The 18,594-nt window shown below is 58.2% G+C and overlaps 7 protein-coding genes across 7 annotated transcripts; 2 read left to right on the top strand and 5 right to left on the bottom strand.

Moving 5' to 3' along the window:
* Positions 1 to 1,317: 1,317 nt before the first annotated feature.
* Positions 1,318 to 2,928, bottom strand: E0L32_004592 (uncharacterized protein; the record flags this gene model as incomplete). Its single annotated transcript, XM_031139020.1, has 1 exon — positions 1,318 to 2,928. The coding sequence occupies one exon, from the start codon at positions 2,926 to 2,928 to the stop codon at positions 1,318 to 1,320; it is 1,611 nt and encodes a 536-aa protein (XP_030997026.1).
* An 828-nt stretch (positions 2,929 to 3,756) lies between these two features.
* Positions 3,757 to 4,491, bottom strand: E0L32_004593 (uncharacterized protein; the record flags this gene model as incomplete). Its single annotated transcript, XM_031139021.1, has 4 exons — positions 3,757 to 3,849; positions 3,905 to 3,971; positions 4,030 to 4,185; positions 4,391 to 4,491. 4 exons carry the CDS (start codon positions 4,489 to 4,491, stop codon positions 3,757 to 3,759), a joined length of 417 nt encoding a protein of 138 aa, XP_030997027.1.
* Positions 4,492 to 5,613: 1,122 nt separating this feature from the next.
* Positions 5,614 to 7,083, bottom strand: E0L32_004594 (uncharacterized protein; the record flags this gene model as incomplete). Its single annotated transcript, XM_031139022.1, has 4 exons — positions 5,614 to 5,729; positions 5,790 to 6,336; positions 6,439 to 6,840; positions 6,940 to 7,083. The coding sequence occupies 4 exons, from the start codon at positions 7,081 to 7,083 to the stop codon at positions 5,614 to 5,616; spliced, it is 1,209 nt and encodes a 402-aa protein (XP_030997028.1).
* Positions 7,084 to 7,791: 708 nt separating this feature from the next.
* E0L32_004595 (uncharacterized protein) lies at positions 7,792 to 11,555 on the top strand (the record flags this gene model as incomplete). Its single annotated transcript, XM_031139023.1, has 6 exons — positions 7,792 to 7,903; positions 8,071 to 8,285; positions 8,337 to 8,756; positions 8,814 to 9,532; positions 10,413 to 10,578; positions 10,665 to 11,555. The coding sequence occupies 6 exons, from the start codon at positions 7,792 to 7,794 to the stop codon at positions 11,553 to 11,555; spliced, it is 2,523 nt and encodes an 840-aa protein (XP_030997029.1).
* Positions 11,556 to 11,818: 263 nt separating this feature from the next.
* E0L32_004596 (uncharacterized protein) lies at positions 11,819 to 13,585 on the bottom strand (the record flags this gene model as incomplete). The annotated part of the gene is made up of 2 exons (XM_031139024.1): positions 11,819 to 12,220; positions 12,284 to 13,585. 2 exons carry the CDS (start codon positions 13,583 to 13,585, stop codon positions 11,819 to 11,821), a joined length of 1,704 nt encoding a protein of 567 aa, XP_030997030.1.
* Positions 13,586 to 14,463: 878 nt separating this feature from the next.
* E0L32_004597 (uncharacterized protein) lies at positions 14,464 to 15,657 on the top strand (the record flags this gene model as incomplete). The annotated part of the gene is made up of 1 exon (XM_031139026.1): positions 14,464 to 15,657. The coding sequence occupies one exon, from the start codon at positions 14,464 to 14,466 to the stop codon at positions 15,655 to 15,657; it is 1,194 nt and encodes a 397-aa protein (XP_030997031.1).
* A 330-nt stretch (positions 15,658 to 15,987) lies between these two features.
* Positions 15,988 to 17,432, bottom strand: E0L32_004598 (uncharacterized protein; the record flags this gene model as incomplete). Its single annotated transcript, XM_031139027.1, has 5 exons — positions 15,988 to 16,752; positions 16,836 to 16,843; positions 16,914 to 17,111; positions 17,183 to 17,253; positions 17,326 to 17,432. 5 exons carry the CDS (start codon positions 17,430 to 17,432, stop codon positions 15,988 to 15,990), a joined length of 1,149 nt encoding a protein of 382 aa, XP_030997032.1.
* Positions 17,433 to 18,594: the final 1,162 nt, after the last annotated feature.

Consider the following 18,594-nt stretch of genomic DNA (forward strand, 5'->3'; position numbering starts at 1 on the left):
TCCGCAGAGTTTGCATAAACAGGAAGAGGCGAGTGATACCGTGACATTCAACAGAGGCAACCCAGGTTTCGTGCAGCCGGGCGTAATCAGCAGACAGCCGTCTATTATAACTACAAACAGAGGAAGCACTCTTGACCAGGTTTGCCCCCCGGTTCAAGCTTGCACACCCTTCCCAACAGACGAGACCACGTCCTTGTTCGACTGCCGCCCCAAAACCTTGGCCTGGACCGCGCGACGATCCCGGGCTTTTGTTTTCCTTCCAGTGACCCGGTGCACGCTATATGGAATTTAGATGAGGCCCGCAAATTAAGAGGCACATGGCGAGGTCTCGTGCGTGGGTTGACAGAAGGCCGACTGCATTCAGCCTGTAGAGCGCCGAAGCTTCGGGGGCTAGACAACAACAGTGGTTGGCAAGTTTCGACCTGTTCACGAGACAAGCAATTGTAGCCTGCTCCGTTCGCGAATCGCTAGCAAGTGGGGAGAGAATGGCGAATATGTGCCTAAATGACGTCTCGGGGTTGAGCTGAGTAGAGGAAATCTCCGCAAATGGGATTGCCCCGAGGCTGGCATCGACATCTTCGCCGGAAAATATCCCTCAGCAGCAACGGTAACGACCTCCCGCGGCATGGTTTCTAAGTTTAGAAAGAAGCTTATATCCTTCTTTTCCCTCCGGGGAATGGGACGGATGCGGCAGAATCCAAAGAAAGGTGGTACGTCGAGGCTCAATTCTCATCGACTCGATGACGGCGGCCACAACTATATCAACAGTTTGTTATACAACAACAACCCGTTTGACCAATGGGGACTTTTACTGGCCGCACAACAAACCGCATCCATTGGCTGGTTAAACTCAAACTCTGGATTAGAGAGGGCGGCTTGTAATTAACCCCCGGACGATATGCCAGATTCTTCTTGACAGAATCTCGTGAATGTTGAGCAACCCGTCCTTTTGCGTTGGGGGAGTCCGAGTGATGCCATTGTTTTGGTGACGTGATCGATGCCTTTTCGCGACTGATTCATTCCGTACGCGAACTCAACATCTCATGATATCATCCACACTCGCGGAGCATCGACTGTCCGAGTGAAGCCGTTGCCGGTACTGAAGCACGGGGTTGAAGAATTAGGTAGGTAGGGAACAGTAGATGGCAAGGTCTATACTTCAAGGTATCTCAGTATATTAAAACAAGAAAAATGTGTCTCGAAAAAAGATAATGTTCTTCCGTATCCGACTCCGACTCATGAACGCCGAAACCATGCACCCCCCAAAACAATCGTCGTGCATATTGATGATCATTGATGCACGCACCCCCTTTTTCCTTAATCCCAGTACCTGATGTCGCCCTGCGCGCCCGCCGTCGCCACCTTGCTCGTCTCCTGCGGGTGCCACTGCACGCACGTCACGGCCCCGCCGCTCTTGTCGGCCTGGATCTTGTCGTACATCTTGCACGTCTTCCAGTCCCAGAAGCACACCCAGCCGGCCGAGTCGCCGCTGCTGACGAACTGGCCGTCGGGCGAGACGCTGACGTCGATGGCCGTGCCGGCGTTGTGGTGGCCGCGGAAGGACTTCTTGCGGTGCTGGCGGAACTTGTCGGTGGCCGAGTAGACGAGGATCTGGTTGTCGGAGCTCTGGTAGGCGACGTACTTGCCCGAGGGGTGCGGCGCGACGCGCGTCATGGGGAACATCCACGACTCGGCGATGTACTTGATGGGCACGGGGATGCCGTAGTCCCAGGCGCGCAGCGACTTGTCGTCCGACGTAGTCATGAAGCGCCGGTTGTCGTCGACAAAGACGATGGTGTTGATGGCCGCCAGGTGGTGCTCGTACTCCTGCACGGGCTCGTTGCCGGCTCGCGTGTCGAACTGGACAATCTTCTTGTCTGACATGCCCGCCAGGAACTCGTGGCTGTTCTCGGCCGACGGGTTGAAGACGAGGCAGTGCGGCGTCTTGCCCGTCGTGAACCGCGACACGCACGCGCCCGTCTCCGTGTCCCAGAGCTTCATCATGCGGTCGTACGAGCCCGAGATGAAGCGCGTGCCGTCGATGTTGAAGCTGATGTCCGAGACGGCCTTGGAGTGGCCCGAAAAGGTCCGCAGCAGCTCGCGCTCGTGGTAACAATCCCAGATCTTGACCGTCGTATCCGCCGACGCCGACAGCATCAGGTGGCCAGAGTTGGGGAAGAAGCGCAGCGCCGTAACGGGGTTCGTATGGCCCTTCCACGTGTGCACCAGCTTCTTGGGAATGTAGTTTGTGACGCTGCCGGGCTCCTTGCGCAGGTCGATGCCCAAGTCCTGCGGCACGTGCATGTATGTCCGTCCCTGGTAGTCGTACTCCTCCGCCCCGTGGAAGGTGGTCGTCTCGTCGCCTAGGTCCTCGACCTCTTTCCTCCTCGCCAGTGCCGGCGCCGGCGCCGAGAGCACCGTGCCGCTCTGGACGACGTCGTCCTCCTCTTCGTCCTCCTCGACAATCTCGTACTCCTCGTCGCTGGCCAGCTCGGCGCCCTCCTCGACCTCTTCGTACTCGGGCCGCCTGTACCTGGCCCAGGGCCCCACGTACGCGCCGTCACCGTCCGCGACCAGGGCGTCGCCCTTGCCCTCTCTCGTCGCGCGCAGCCTCTTAGCTTCCTCCTTGATCTGCTTGCTCGTGAGCGCGGCGCGCTCCGGCCCGCCCCGGCCCTCGACGGCCCGGTGCTTGCTGCGAAACGTGTGCTCACTGATGAAGGTCTCCTCGGCGTGTCCCGTCATGACGTTCTTGCGCTTCAGCGTGGCCTGTGCCGTCTCGTCGCGGAACGGGTTCGCGGGGCCCAGCCTGGGCCGGGCGAGGTCTTCACCACTGTAGGGGACGACGGCGTGGTCCGGCTCGGCCTGGGACCTGACGATGAGCGCGTCCTGGGGCGCCATGTCTGGCGGGTAATCGCCGAAGCCTGCCATCGTGGGGTTTGGTGCAGAGGCGGGCGAGGTGATGAAGTTGTGTGTTGCAGAGCTGTCGGCGGTTGGGTGTATCGAGATCAGGATTCTCAACTTTGCCGTAGAAGTTTGGGCGCGATCAGTAAATTTTAGCGTCGATTTTTCAGCGGGCTGATGGCTGGAGTCGCCTGTAGGTTACTGTACTACAGGGGGTCCAATGGGGAATCACGTGGCGCCCAGCCCGCTACAAGGTCCTGCTATCCTCCGTTTTGAGCCTCATCGCATCATATCTCTTGGCCTACACAGCTGACCTGATGCCTGCCTGTGAGAGATTCTGCATCTTGTCCCACCAAAGGCATCGCCCTCGTGCAACTGGTCCATATCATCAAGGTTAAATAAAGGGTCATCCGTGGGTATTGGCATTATTCAATTAGCTCCAGTGGAGAGCTGCTCAACAAGGCGATCATCCACACCTGCCTAAAGCCAGCCCAGGCAACCGGCTTTCCGACCCAGTCATGGCATGGACATTAATCTCTTCGTAAACAGGACCTCGCCCCAAACGCCTCTCCTCCAGAATTGTAGAAATCTCGCACAAAAAGCGCCTGATCTTACGCATCACCCGTCTTCCCTCAACAACTTCCCTTGCCCGAACCCTCCCCCAGCATGTCTAGATAGCACGAGTCACAGCCCATGTAAAACCTAAACAGTGCTAAGTACTACGGCAGTCTCGACAACCACTATATAGCTGCAAGGTTGTCCGCCCTACTACGACAGCCGCGCATGTGTGGATGCCGGTGTCGACTCCTCGGTCGTGCCATCAAGTAACAGACAGTTTGTCATGCAAGGCTTGACTTAGGACGACTCGTCCCGGATGAGCGCGACGATCATGCTGTACAGGTAGAAGAAGAACATGACCAGGTGGAAACCAAGCTTCGTGAATGATTCCTGCCGACGTCGTTAGCGTATTGACACCCAATGTATCGCAAAGGCCAGAGCTCACCTTCTTATGGACGTTAAGCTTGCGGAAGATCTCGGTAGCATCCAGCAGATGGGCGTTGTCGACGATCCTGAAAATCCAGTTAGATATATGTACACACGACCTCACAAGTCCCTAAATAGACTCACTTCTTGATATTCCAGCCCAGGAGCGGCAGGTTGAGAATGAGAGGCAGCCAGTAACCGTTGATGAGGAAGAGGAAGGTCAGGAAACCATGGACGGCGACTTCGGGGATGATGTAGGTGTTGAGACGGTTGCAGAGATCGATGGGGTTGATGTAGTCACTGTACGAGGACAAGTATTAGCATCACTGAGTTTCTGATAGACCTTGCGCAGGTGGATGAAGCATCCAGACAGTTATGACGTAGGCCAGGACACAAGCTAATGTTGTTGTTGTTGCTGTAGCCGTGCAGCAACGGTCCAGAGTTTCAACGAGAACCATGGCGCGGGTTCGCCAGTCGCATGAGGTGAATGTGGGGGAAACCTTACCATTCCAGATCGCTGTACATGATGGTGAAGAAGACCTGAAGGAAAAGGTTGACAGCGTTGATCAACACCGCAAAGAGGAACAACCACGCTTCGCCCGACATTGTGACTGAGCTGATGGATCTGGTGCGCCGATAGATGCAGATAGGGGATTGGGCTGTGCGGTCGGAGGTCGCAAGAAGTTCTAATCTTGCGGCAACGAGGCGGTGGTTGTTTGTGGTTAAGGGTCGAGGCCTTGGAAGAGCTGGTTGGCTATTGCGCGAGTAAAGTTGGATGGGGTCTCCCGAAGCAAGCTAGGGCTATCTAGGACAGTTGAGGTGCGACTTCTGGTCGGGCGTGCGGGTTTCGGTAGCTCGCTGGGGTGGCAGGATGTGCGTCTATAACGGAATGGAGGTCGGAGTCGACGAGATGGTCAAGCCTCGAAGAAGATGTGTGCGGAGGATGTGGGTGTTGTGTGCCTCCAATTATGGGGTTGGGGGGTTGGTTGGCGGTGGTGGTGGTGAGGAGGAGGAAAAGTTTCCCAGGCAAGGCCGGCGGTTGCGCGGAATTCAAATGATGACACCAGAAGCACGAGTCTGCATTCAAAAAAAAAAGTCAGGAATCGAGGTACCATTTGGCTGTGGATTGGGCGTGCAAGGTACCTTTCCAAAAACTCTTAGACTCGATTCAGTGCTAGCTTGTGCCGATTTTTTCGAGGCAGGCAGGCTCTGTGGCTCTCTCTCAGTGGTGTAGCTTTGGTGGTGGGGAAATTCTTGTCCTTGTCTGCCGCCAATGATACCATCCGTGAGTCTCCGCTTACCTTATCGTGACCCGAGTGTGTCTGGCTGGACACGGCCATCAGTCAACTCCCTTGCCTTATCAAGCATGTCACTAGATGGTCTGGCTGGTTGCTGGCTCGTATGGGTATGGAGCAGGATCACATGTGTTTGCTGGAGTTGTGTCTGGCCTTTGCCATCCTCCACACTGGAGACGACACGTTCATCACTTTCCGACCAGGCAGGCAACTCACACGTTCTATCCTCTCCTCAACCCATGACCATAGATAGACAGCTCTACCAAATGGTGTAGAGTCATACCCATCACTGAACATTCGTCAAGATGCTATTCACCTACGCCAGAGACAGCCCACACCCCACTGCAGTGCCGTGCTATGTACGAATCAGATAAAAGCCACGCTACCATGCTTGTTTTGCTTTTCTTTTCTTTTCTTCCTTCCTACGCCAACTTTACGCCCTGGCCTCGCCGTTTTGTGCCGTGGGCATGGGTATGGGCCCGCCCGGCGAGTCTGCCGTCCTCGCGGTGAGGATCTCGACGCCCGTCTCCGTGACCAGCAGTGTGTGCTCTGTACCAACGACTCGTCAGTCTTGTCCATTCTCCGAGTCATCGTAACAACCAAACTTACCAAACTGTGCTGTGCGCTTGCCGTCGATGGTCGTGCTCGTCCAGTTGTCGGGCCAGGTCACGTCCCGGTACTTGCCCAGCGCGATCATGGGCTCGATGGTAAAGGTCATGCCCGGCTTGCACTCGCCCACCGCCTTGTTCTTGGCGTAGTGGGGGATGTTGGGAGGGCAGTGGAAGATGGTGTTGATGCCGTGGCCCACGTACGTCCGGATGACGCTGCAGTTGCGGCTCTTGGCGTGCTTCTCGATGGCATTGCCAAACTCGCGGAACAGCGTGCCGGGCTTGACCAGCTTGATGGCCTCCTCCAGGCACTCCCTCGCCGTCTCCGTGACCCTCACCGTATCAGGGTCCGCCTTGGCCCGGTCGCCCACGTAGTAGGTCTCGTTCAGGTCACCGTGGTAGCCTTCGTGGTACAGAGTAACGTCGAGGTTGACGATGTCGCCATCGAGCAGGACCCGCTTGTCGGGAATGCCGTGGCAGATGACTTCGTTGACAGAGGTGCAAACGGACTTGGGGAAGTGGTTGTAGTTGAGAGGTGACGGGTAAGACTAGACAATGTCAGTAATGGCTCGTAGCAAGCAATGCGCCCGGAGCGAGGGCCCTTGCGAGCTCTGATCCCCCGCGCAGCGCGGCCATGGGCCCACACGTACCTTGCGCTCGATGCAGGCCTTGTGGACGATCTCGTCAATCTCGTCGGTCGTGATGCCCGGTCGCAGGGCGGCGGCAGCAATGTCCAGGACTTCTCGCGCCAAGCGGCACACCTTGCGCATGCCATCCTGGGCCTTGGCGTCGAGGATCTCGATCTTGTTCGCCCTTCCGAGAGAGCGGCCGGCCTTGGGGATACCGTCGGCAGCGTAGTCCGGGTGGGGGATGGACTTGGGGATGGTGCGCTTCTCGGACAGCGGATAGACGGGTCGCAGAGGGCCGGTGTAGGGGAAGGCGGGGAAGGGGTTGTAGTATCCGGTTTCTGGATCAGGTTTAGATACTACTTTTGGAGGAATGAAGTGGTGCAAAATACTGTTTTCCTGCTTGTGCATCGACTTATGCGTGCCCTAGATCAGCGCCGAGGCAGTCGTTAGCTTTCCAACATGTCCGGGTCGTGCTGTGCAGTCTGCTTTCGGACGGCACCCTCGGTCTGGCGGGCTGCTCACCCAGTTCTTCTTGAAGCAGTCTTGTGAGCAAAAGTAGCTGTCCTTGATTCCAAGCTTGAGGCACGTCGGGCACTGCAGGGAGCTGGCGTCGTTCTCGCAGTCAACGCCCAAGCACTTGCGCTTCGTGGGCGGTTCCTCGGCCATGGTTGCGGCAGAGAGTGTCTGGCGGTGGTGAGTGGTAATGTGAGGGTGATGAAGAGAGAACCTCTTGCAAGCAGGCCGTCTAAGAACGAAAGTGTACCTTCTTCTCCTGCGGTGTTGTACTCAAGATGCCAGCCCAGAGAAGATGTTGGGCGGTGTTGGAGATCTTCACACAAATGTCCACACAAAGAAATCTAGGTGCATGGATTTGGCGGGCAGAATTGATGATCGAGCGGCCCCACTAGATTTTCACACTGAAATCCAATTTTTCTGCTAAATCGTACGGTCTACAAGCCACCAGTCACCACGGGCAGGCAGAGAGTCAACCAGTACGGAGCCCTGTACAAAGCTCCATGTACCCCGCGACACAACTTAGCAACTGTGCGACCTGTGGGTGTCGTATTCCTTCCTCTAAATATGGTAGGTATTCTGCCAGTGGATGCGCCCGACTGTCGCCTTGCAAGCGCTATCCCGCAAATGGGCGGAAGGAAGTCTTGGGAGGACGAAAAAGGGTCCAACGGATCCACACTAAACATTTGACTGTGCTGTGTCTGGCCCGGAGTAGTCAGCAGCAAAAGAGCCGGAAAATATTGGCACCCTTTCACTCCGGCAATGGCCTCATTTTCTCTCCCAGTATACATGACCCATCTACCTCTGAGAGGCTAAGGTTCTCTTGGTCTTTTCTTCGTCAAGCCTGGAGTCTCAGTCAACATGAGCAGCCCACAGAAAGTCATTGTTGTCGGCGCTGGGCCCGTCGGCTCGCTGGCTGCATTGTATGCCGCCCAGAGAGGCCATCAAGTTGAGGTATACGACCTCCGAGCTGGTGAGTCTGTCCAGCATTCACATTTTCCGCTCGGTCAGCGATGGTCAACAAGTTAAGGCCTCGCCTTCGCTGTGGCCCTCTATCGATGGCATTATACAACCCCCACTATTCCTTCTGCGTTCCAACTGTCATGACAAGGCTGCGATGACTGACTATACATAACCAAGACTTGCGAGACCCCACAACCACGCCACTCAACTTTACAAAGTCCATCAACCTGGCATTGGCCGAGAGAGGCATGAACGCCCTCCGGCAAGTGAAGCCAGGTCTCCTAGAGGAGATTCTTGAGGCTACTGTTCCGCTGAAGGGCCGCATGATCCACGGCCGGGGTCCGAGAGGAGAGTTGTACGAACACTCACAAGACTATGACGCCCATGGCAGGGTATGACTCACCACTACTCACAACCAGCTTGCTCAAGCTGACTTGTATCAGACAAACTACGCCATCGACCGTGCTGGCCTCAACAAGCAAATCCTCAACATCCTGGAGGGCATGCCCAACGTGAGGCTGCTCTTCAACCATAAACTGACCGGTGCCGACTTTCGGTCTCATAAGGCATGGTTTGAGGTGCAAGGCACCGGGCAGTCCACGGGACGCGCGCGGGAAGTCGAAGTTGATTTCGACTTTATGATCGGCGCCGACGGGGCTCATTCCGCCGTCAGGTACCATCTGATGAAGTATGTCCGGATGAACTACCGCCAGGACTACATCGATACACTGTGGTGCGAGTTCCACCTGAAGCCTCGCGAGGGGGCCACCAAGGACGATCCGGCCTCCAAGTTCCGCATCTCGCCGAACCACCTGCATATCTGGCCCGGCAAGGACTTTATGTTTATCGCCATTCCAAGTGACGTGAGTGGTGTTTCCACACTCATCCAGATCTATCGGATGCTAACACAACCTCCGTAGGATGGCTCTTTTACGTGCACATTGTTCATGCCGAGTGCAGAGTTCGCCACCCTCGAGGCCAACCCCGCCGGTGTCCCCAGCTTCTTCGACCGGCACTTCCCGGGCGTCACGGAGATCATCCCCCCCAACGAGCTGATCAAGTCCTTCAACACCAACCCGCACCTGCCCCTCATCAGCATCAAGTGCGAGCCCTACCACTACTCGTCGTCGGTCGTCATCGTCGGCGACGCCGCACACGCCATGGTGCCGTTCTACGGCCAGGGCATGAACGCCGGCTTCGAGGACGTCCGCATCCTCTTCTCCATCCTCGACAAGCACTCCCTCAAGGAGTCCAACGCCCCCGACGACAGCAGCGAGGCCGACAAGGCGGTGTTCGCCGCCGACCAGCGGGCCCTCGCGCTGGCCGAGTACACGGCCCAGCGCGTGCCCGACGCGCACGCCATCAACGAGCTGGCGCTGCAGAACTACGTCGAGATGCGGTCCTCGGTCCTGTCGCCCACGTACAAGCTGCGCAAGTACCTCGAGGAGATGCTGTCGGTGCACCTGCCGCAGCTGGGGTGGCAGACCAAGTACGCGCGGGTCTCGTTCGGCAACGAGCGCTACTCGGAGGTGGTCCGGAAGAGCGACGAGCAGGGCAGGATCCTGGTGGGCGGGTTCATCGGCGCGGTGGGCGTGCCGGTCGTGGCCGGGGCGGCGTACATCTTGGCCAAGCACAGGCGGTGCGTCGAGGGCATCGTGCAGTTGGTGTTCAAGTCTGTGGCAGGCCTCTTCACAAGACGATAGGGTCGTGGAGTCTCGATTGAGGACGTTGGGCAGGAGCCATTACCTCTGTAACATTAAGTATCTGAAACGTGCATTGTAAAGCGTACATTCTGGTCATTCGTCATTCCACACTACATATCCTTATAGCCTCGATGCCGTGTTGAGTGTTTACTAAAGTACCTAAAATGATCATGCTACGGAGACAAGGTGGTGGTTTGAGTCGAGATGAAAGGATGTATAAGAGGTCCGACTGCTTCATAATCTGCCAAGATGAATTTATGTGACTAGATAAACGCGTCATCTTAAATCATGATTATGATTTTATATACAATAAGACTTTATGAAGCACCAGGACTGGTTGATGGAAGCTTAGCACCGGACCGCCGCCACGTGGGATGGGCGGGGGAGCCTCGGTCCGCCATGTGCTGCGGGTCTGACGTGCACTGCAACTCCTCAACTGCAGGTGGTGTGCAGCGAAGGACTTGAGATGACACCTGAAATACGTATGTACGTTGTCGCGTGCCTCGAGTCCTACTAAAAAGTCATTTTGTTTTTCGTCCCAAGTCCTTAGACCCTAGATCCTAGAAATACCTTATTCAATTGCACCATCTCCATGAGATCCAGGTGATACTGCCTGGTAACTAGGTCCTCGACGTCATTGAGCAGCTCCCCCCCTCGCCAAATCGAGAGCCACGAGAAGTCGAGCAGTTTATTCCTTGCACTCATCTGCCAGATAATCAAAGAATATAGCCGGCCCTCAACAGCATGGGCACCCAGTAAGCTCCCTTGCCAAACCCATATCATCCATACCTTTGTCTAATCAAACCGCCAACCCAGAGCCGACCTGCCCACCGTCGCAGCCACACTCAAACATCCGTCCTACCCGGACGCAACATGGGCCCTCGAGCCCACCCGCAGCGGCCGCATCCCCGTGGCCGAAGGCCGTGGCGGGCCCTTTAACCTGGCCTGGGAAGTCCACGGCGAAGGGCCGATCAAGGTCATCGTACGTCAAAGCCCGCCTCCAATCAAGACCAACTCGTAACGTTCCCGGAGCTACTCAGCTAAACCCTCTCTCCGCCCTCACAATAGCTTATCATGGGCCTCGCCGCCTTCAAGACGGCGTGGCAGCGCCAGACGCTCTACTTCGGCCACGAGCGCGCGGGCGACTACTCGGTCCTGCTCATCGACAACCGCGGCATGGGCGACTCGGACGTGCCCCTCATGCGCTACTCGACCTCGGACATGGCCCGCGACGCCCTCGAGGTCGTCCGCCACGTCGGCTTCCTCGACAGCCCCGGCCGCCGGCTCCACGTCGTCGGCATGTCCCTCGGCGGCATGATCGCGCAGGAGCTCGCCCTGCTGGCGCCGGACCGCCTCAGCAGCCTGAGCCTGTGCTGCACGGCCGCCGCCGTCGAGAACACGGGCACCTTTGCCGAGCACATGGCCAACCGCGCCTCGCTGCTCATCCCCAAGGGCCTCGAGAGGTCCGTCCGCGACGCGGCGCACCAGCTCTTCAGCCGCGACTGGCTGCGCCGCGCCGACGAGGCGCGCGTGCCGGCCGAGGGCACCCCGCGCGTGGCGCCGCCGCCCTCGGGCGCCGGGTGGCCCTACGGCGCCTTCGAGACCAACTACCAGCGCTTCGTGGCGCAGGAGATGCACAAGCGGCTCGACGCGCGGCGCTTCACGACCAGGGGCTTCCTGCTGCAGCTCATCGCGGCGGGCTGGCACCGCAAGACGCCCGCGCAGCTGGCCGCCATGGCCGACGCCGTCGGGCGCGAGCGCATCCTGGTCATGCACGGCACCGAGGATGGTATGATCTCGGTGCCGCACGGGCGCAAGCTCATCCAGTACATCGCGCCCGGGACCAGCTACATCCTCGAGGGCGTGGGCCACGCGCCCGTCGTCGAGCGGTGCGAGTGGTTCAACGAGTGCCTGAGGGAGCGGTTCGAGGCGGGCGAGAAGCTGGACGGGCGGTTGTGACTTAATTGACGACGTTTTATGTTGTTACCCTCACTAGGGGACTAGACTAGATTTCTCTGGGCTTTTTTACGTCTTCTTTACCTTTTCACAGCAGGCGTTGGGGCATACTAGGAGTAGAGCAGGGACAGACGGAAGAGCATTCGTTAGCATCATGGCAATTGCATGAATAATTTTGTACTCGTTTTTCACCCTCTCTATGTCATATGTTTTGTATTGGCCGCACGCTCATGTGGAAAAAACAGCCCCAGTATATGCTACAAAATCTACATCATAACATAGCCGATACCGCTCAGCCCATCCTCGTCCAGCTGGTTCCTCTTGTTGACGCCGCCGGCTATGGGGTTGGCGTTGTAGTTGAAGAGGTAGTAGTGCAGCTGGCCGTCGCCGGGGCCAAACTTTTGCTGCTCCAGGAAGAGCGCGTTGTCCATCAGAGACAAGGCGTTGAAGACGTCAAACTTGAAGCGCTTGGCCAGGATCAGCGCGTCCGAGACGAGGGCGTTGAGGCGCGTCTTGAGGGCGGTCTTGTCCACCGGCGTGGTCAGACCGACCTCGGTGGCGTAGTAGAAGAGGTAGGCGGCGTGGATCACGTCGTGCTTCGGGTTGTTGATGACCGACGAGTCCAGGGCATAGAAGGAGAAGAAGTCGGTAATTTTCTTGTTTGAATCCTGTGTGTCGTTCTTGTTAGCAATGTTGCGAGAGGAGAGTCAAAGAGACTTGGATATGCTCACCTCGACAACGTAGGTGTAGATGGCCTGCTCGTCGCCCGAGTCCTTCTTGTGGAGGAACCAGTGCTCCACCTCCTCCCTGTCAAACTCTTGGTACATGTCGAACCGCTTCAGGTACCTCATGAGGAGATCCTGCACGGGCTCGATGTCCTTGGCCTCCATCTCGCGCAGACCCCGGATGGCGGTCTGGTCGGGCAGTGCGTACTTGCGCACTTGGTACTGGGGCTTGCTGTTGGGCGGCAGCGGGCTGAAGCCGACCTCCCAGAGCTTCTGCCAGTTGATGGCGCGGTGGAAGTACCTGCACGTGCTGACCGGCCTCGGCAGGACGACACCGCCGGTGTAGATGGCCTGCCAGACCTCGTCGACGTTGCACAGGCGGGTGATCTCCTTGATCAGGACGGGCGCCAGGCGCTTGGAGCGCAGCTTCTTGTGCACGACCATGAAGTTGACCTCTGAGGCGTGCAGGGTGTTCTTGCGCACCCGGAGCTCCAGGGGGATGGCGGCGATGAATGCGACGAGTTTCTTGGACTGGGTCGCGCGCACGCCGCGGTGCCACTGCTTCTTCCACCCGGGAGACATCATGGCCCACTTCAGGATGGCGGTCGAGTACCTGAACCGGAACATGGCCTCGTCGTCCTCGACAAAGTGACCCGACAGCAGGTCGTACACCTCTTCGAGCTGCTTGCTATCCGTGAGGTCAAGGAAGTCCCACTCGAACCCGTCGACGAGCTTGGACGGCTCCTTGGGTACGTCCTCGACCTTTTGAATCTTGAAGGGGCCCTCCTCGATCGGAGCCGAGGGCTCCTCGCCGAACCTGGGCACGGGCTGCGTCGCCCAGAACTTGTAGCTCGCCATGTCCTTGATGTTCTTGCCGCTCGTCGCCAGCCCCGTCATGATGTCTTGCAGGTTGAGCCGCTTCAGGGCCTCGAGGGCAGAGGCGTCGGGGTCACCAGAAGCAGATCCCTCGGCCTGGGCCTTGGAGATCTCCTCGGCCAGGGCAGGGTTGAGCTTCATCAGCTCGGCGAGCTGGGCCGGGGGCAGGTTCGTGATGGCCTTCTTGAGGTCGGCCTGGGGGTCGGCGGACTTGCCCGTCAGGCCCGAGAGCGCGGCCTTGACCTTCTTCCTCTTGGACTTCTTCTTCTTGGACGAGCTCCCGGCCGCGGCGCCAGCGTCGGCGGTAGCATCCTCGGGCGCATCGTCTTCCTCGGACTCGACCTCGGGCTGCTTGCCGGCGGCGATGGCCTCGCGCAGCTCCTCGGCAGCCTCCTCCTTGACCGGGTCGGTGGGTTTCGACTCTTGCGACATGGCGGCCTCGAGGGGGGACGATCTTCAAGGAGATCAATGTGCGAAGGGGAGAGCTGGTCGTCTCGAGGAACGAGGAAGGGGTGAATAGTGTAGGTCGGACCTTCCGAGGCTGGCGCACTATGCGGGCTGTCCTCAAGGTTGAATTTTGGTGGGGTAATTTAATGGACAGCAGGCTGGAAAGTTGAAGAGCTTCGGATCCCGACCCCACACTCGTGTCTATCAGATCTTATCGGGGCACAATTTCGAGAGAACGTACAAGTTACTTCATAAGCCAGGCTCGTTTGCTTCGCCCTTTATATTATGATCATTATTCAGTAGAGATCATCTGAAGAGATGGATTATGCCTGGTTCACTCATAGCTCTGTTTCGATACTGGAATCTGGGCGGACAGCCGCTTCCAGGATGACACGACCTCGAGAGATTGGTGTCTATTGATTTACATCGATGAGGAGGAGACAGGGAGCTTGTCACAATGCCAAACAGGAGACAGCTCCTCCTAGTAGGGGCGAGGCGGGGAAGAGAGACAGATACATGTGCTTGACACTGATGCTGTTGATGATAGCTGCCAGTCAATTTGAAGTGCACGATAAGGCAGTCCTGCCATGGCCGGCATTGGCCCCCAAAAGAAGTATGGCTGGACTGTCAAAGGTCGGTCTCGCCAATGGCTGCGCCACTGCTGCCTCGAGCTGATGAATCTCACCATCTGCCCAAAACCCAGAAAGGCCCCCTCTTCCTCTCAGAACCCAATTCCATTGGGATGCCCTTTCCCTTCTTTCCCTTTTCCTTTAGGCTTGTAATACGAAACATTACTCCCAAATTGTCTCAACCCCCCTTCACCTTTTGTCCCACCTCGAGCAATCTATCATCAATCCGCCACCATGGGCAAGCCCTCGCAATCAGCGGACCGGCCTGCTGACGACGCCGTGTCCCTCCACACGCAGCCTGACCGCCACCACCCATTCCAAGACGATGACGACGCTCCAGAGCTCCAGGTCGACGACCTCCCTCCTCTCTACAGCGACATCGACGAACCGGCCGCCAGCAGCAGCAGCAGCAGCGCCGCGCCTCTCCTGCCCAGCTCCGCCGACGCCGACATCCTCCCCGCCTACGTGACCGACGGTCCCACCGGCCGGCAGTGGTACCTGAACCCGGTGCTGGACACGGTCCCCGCCGTCCTCGAGAAGCACGTCCGCGCCTGGGCCGTGCAGCCGCCGCGGCCCTCGGTCCGCGTGCACGGCGAGCACAAGGCGACCGTCACCAACAACGGCAAGCGGGAGCGTAAGAGCGTCACCGACTTCGACGTGCGCATCGACCTGACGCCGTACCTTTTCAGCGACGCCACCAACGGCGCCTCGTGGCGCCAGCTGCGCACCGTCGAGAACTACGAGAAGGCGCGCCGCGGCACCGTGCTGCAGACGCGCGCCGCGGGCTCCAGCCAGGACCTCGAGGTCGGCGGCGGCGACAAGCCCACGCTGGCCGAGTGGTGCCACCTCTACTGCGCGAGCCACGCCGGGCTCAAGGCGTTCAGCGTCCGGCGGCGCATGGTCGGCTTCGACGAGGACAGGGTGCGGCAGAAGATCGAGGCGCTCGTGCGCGCGAGCAACTACCGCGGCCGCGTGCAGGTCACCTTCCCCGTCAAGGACGACCTGGTCGAGGTCTTCAACGCGTGCCGCACCAACCGGTGGCGCCTGACCACCTGGATCTTCTGGCTGTGCGCCTTCACGCTGCTCTTCCTCCTGACCTGGCCGTACCTGCTCGTCCGCACCAAGCGGTTCGAGGTCGTCAGCGTCGACTGGCCCTTCTCCCGGCCCCGGGAGGACGGCGGCAAGGAGTACATCAGCCTGAGCGAGGACCAGTGGTACAACCTCTGGGGCCGGGCGCTCAACAAGGCCATCCTTGAGAAGCGGCAGTGTGAGCTGAACCAGCAGGACCTGATCGCGTCCGAGGGCGCCCAGCCTACGTTTGACACCGGCAGCTCGGCTGTCAACGCTGGGCTTGGCATGTTGCGCGCCGGCGTGAATGCGATGAACGAGGTCAATCGGCAGCTTGGCTGGGGCTACGACGAGGCCTGATGCGGCTTTGCCAAATGGTATGATGGCTATGTGGCTCAACCGCCTCGTTCATGGATCTTTCCTCTCATGCTTTCATTCCCTAGGCAGGCAGTCTCTTTTATATCTTAGTCTATTGAAGTGGCTGAGAAAGTATTGTATCCAAAGTGACAGCATAGTGCCAATTGTAGTGGTATATGCCGATTGCTTAATTACCGCCTCAGCTATCCCGTCAATTCAATCATCCGACTCAAATGCTCTCATGACCTCCAACACTACCGGCGAGTACATCATTATATCATTGTGACCTGGTGCATGTTAGTACCGATTTAATCCCACCCATTCAGGTCGTCACTACAGCATGCCCAACTCACCTCCATACGGATAAAGCTCTTGCCTAATCACAATATCCCCTTCCCTCCACTCGGCGACAAACGCATCCTTGCCCTTGCCGATAGTGCGCTTGTCCTTCATCTCCAGCAGCTTCTGGTCGTCCACCTCCTCCTGCTCAGCGTCATCTTCATCACCATCGCCATCGAGCAATCCCCGCACGGCCTGCGCAAACATCTTGTCGTCCTCGTGGCACGGGATGTCCCAGTCGTCCCTGGCGTGCACGAGGCTCAGCCGCAGCCGGCCGCCGCGGGCCTTGACGGCGGCGACCGTCCTGCGCAGCCGCTCGGCCGAGGGCCACTTGTCGACGACGAGGCGCGCCATGGCGCGCAGCAGCGCCGGCGCCCAGGTCAGGGGCCGCAGGACGGGGACCCAGCCGGCGATGGCGTAGCCCGAGAGCATGGTCGGCAGGCTGCTGAAGCCGGCGACGAGGACGACGGCGGCAAAGTCGACGCCCTCGTCGGCGCGGGCGTAGCGCTCGGCGACGGCGGCGGTGACGGCGGTGCCGAGGCTCTGGCCCAGCAGGACGATGCGGCGCGGGGAGACGCCGGCGGTGCGGATGGCGAAGTCGACGATGGCGGTGGCGTCGGCGAGGAGGCCGGCCTCGGAGGGGGAGCCGGTGGAGCGGCCGAAGCCGCGGTAGTCGATGGCGATGAGGTGGTAGGGGGAGGTGTCTGTGAAGGTGTGGAAGGAGGGGGCGCGGATGGCGTTGGGGAGGTGGCCTGCGTTCTGTGTGGAGTTTGTGTGCGTGAGACGGGATGGTCATGGCTTGTTTAGATATGCCTTTGATATATGGCATATAAGGGACTTACACCGTGGACTGTGGAGAGGGAGGTGGTGTCAGAAAGGCCCATGTTGTTGGACAGGGTAGGAAGGACCAGATGACTTACAGTACAGGATCAGCTTGGCCTCTGGATCGTCCTTCAAGAGTTTGAAGTTTTCCGTGGCTGTGACATCGTCGCTGAAGCCGCCCGGCTGAGCAGCAAGTCTGCGTTCATGCTTGGCATACAGCCGGAGAGGGAGGACGTGCCAGGCGTAGATCTGCTCGCCGTCTTCGGTAGTCACCAAAAAGGGGACGACCTGGTTCTCTGTGAAGGAAGCGCAGAAGAATGAGTGACCAGTGAGGAATAATCATGCGCAAGAGACGGTGGAATCTCACTTGCAAACCCCCATTTCTCGGGCTTGTTGGCATCCTGCCAGAACGGCTTGATCTTGTGGGCGTACAGAAAACTGGGAGACCGGTGAGCATTGTACCATGTAGCCATGCATATAGGTAAATGAGAATAATTCTGTGCTACTCACTGCCTCTGGAAGAAGGGCGTCGAGCCGAGCGCGAGGAAGACGCACCACAGGCCCAGGGGAAGTGCGGGAATGGCCCAGGCGGCATGGATCCAGGGTGACACCGGCATGGCTAGAAGAGATATCTACAGCGATGAAATATGCACGGATGTATGTATAAATGATTATACAATGGGGAAAATGCAACAAGCAAGCTTCTTCTAAGAGACCGGGGCTATCCACCAAGCCCATCGCCGGGCTGTCTATCTTCATACGGGGTGTTGCTCGATCTATTTACGGGATACTTCGTAGAGAGCAAATCGATCACGGAAGCCTGGCGTACGCTGACGTTGAAACTGGGATGACTAGCGGTGATGAGTGCTCTAACTGGAGTGACTTGCATCAGCTTCTATGCAGCTGCCTGTCACCCTGTATTCTCCATTAGTGCACATAGGTAGGATTGCAAGCGTGCTAGCTAACCGATGCGGCTATTTGCCCGTCCCACACCCAAGTCAAAGTCGGCGTATCGTCTCAGCCGCAATGGACATCGACAGTCCTCAATTGGCCATTTGTCCTCGTCAACAAAAGCGACGTGCTTGAGAAAAAAGAGAGAGAAAGACAGAAAAGGAGCGGGACGCTCTGCATAGCACTTCCGCCCCCCCTTTCAAGCTTCAATTACTGGGATTGTATCTACAAACAAATCGGACGGAAACCGGAAGAGAAATGCCCAAACAATTCCACTCCAATCCCGCAGCACAAAGCAGAAGGTAGCAGAGGCAGGCAGGTACCTCACTCATCCATCCTCTGCCTTTGCGGAGGGATCCGCTGACTGTCCCACCACACCTCTGCATTCTCGGCCAGTAAGAGCCCGCTGAAGGAGGTACTTTAGACGGCCCAATAGCCTGTCGGCGGTTTGATAGGTGCGCTGCAGGCCGCTTGAATCTCCACTCTAGCTGTTAGAGCGAGCCCTGTGGGTGTGCCTGCCCAGGTGTGCAGCAGCAAGCAGCAACGACGCCAATGCTTCCCAGCGCCTGTGCGTGCTGCCGCTCCACTCTTTTCCAGACCCGCGTTCCCTGGACTGTTCCTGGTCATTCATCCTCGCTCACCCTCCATGCTTTGCTCACCAAACTCCCACCCTACCCTCCAGACCAACAACGCCCTCGACGAGCCGAGCTTCCTCCCCATGCTCGCTGCCCTCCCGCCGAGATAGCCTCCCGTCTTGCTCCAGGCCGTCCCAGCTCGACCCCTGCCCCCATGCTATGAGTCTCTTCGCCCGGACTGGCGCCTTCTGTG

Source organism: Thyridium curvatum (genome assembly GCF_004353045.1).
Source record: "Thyridium curvatum strain D216 chromosome Unknown NODE_22_length_467593_cov_81.276643, whole genome shotgun sequence".
Lineage (NCBI taxonomy): Eukaryota > Fungi > Ascomycota > Sordariomycetes > Thyridiales > Thyridiaceae > Thyridium > Thyridium curvatum.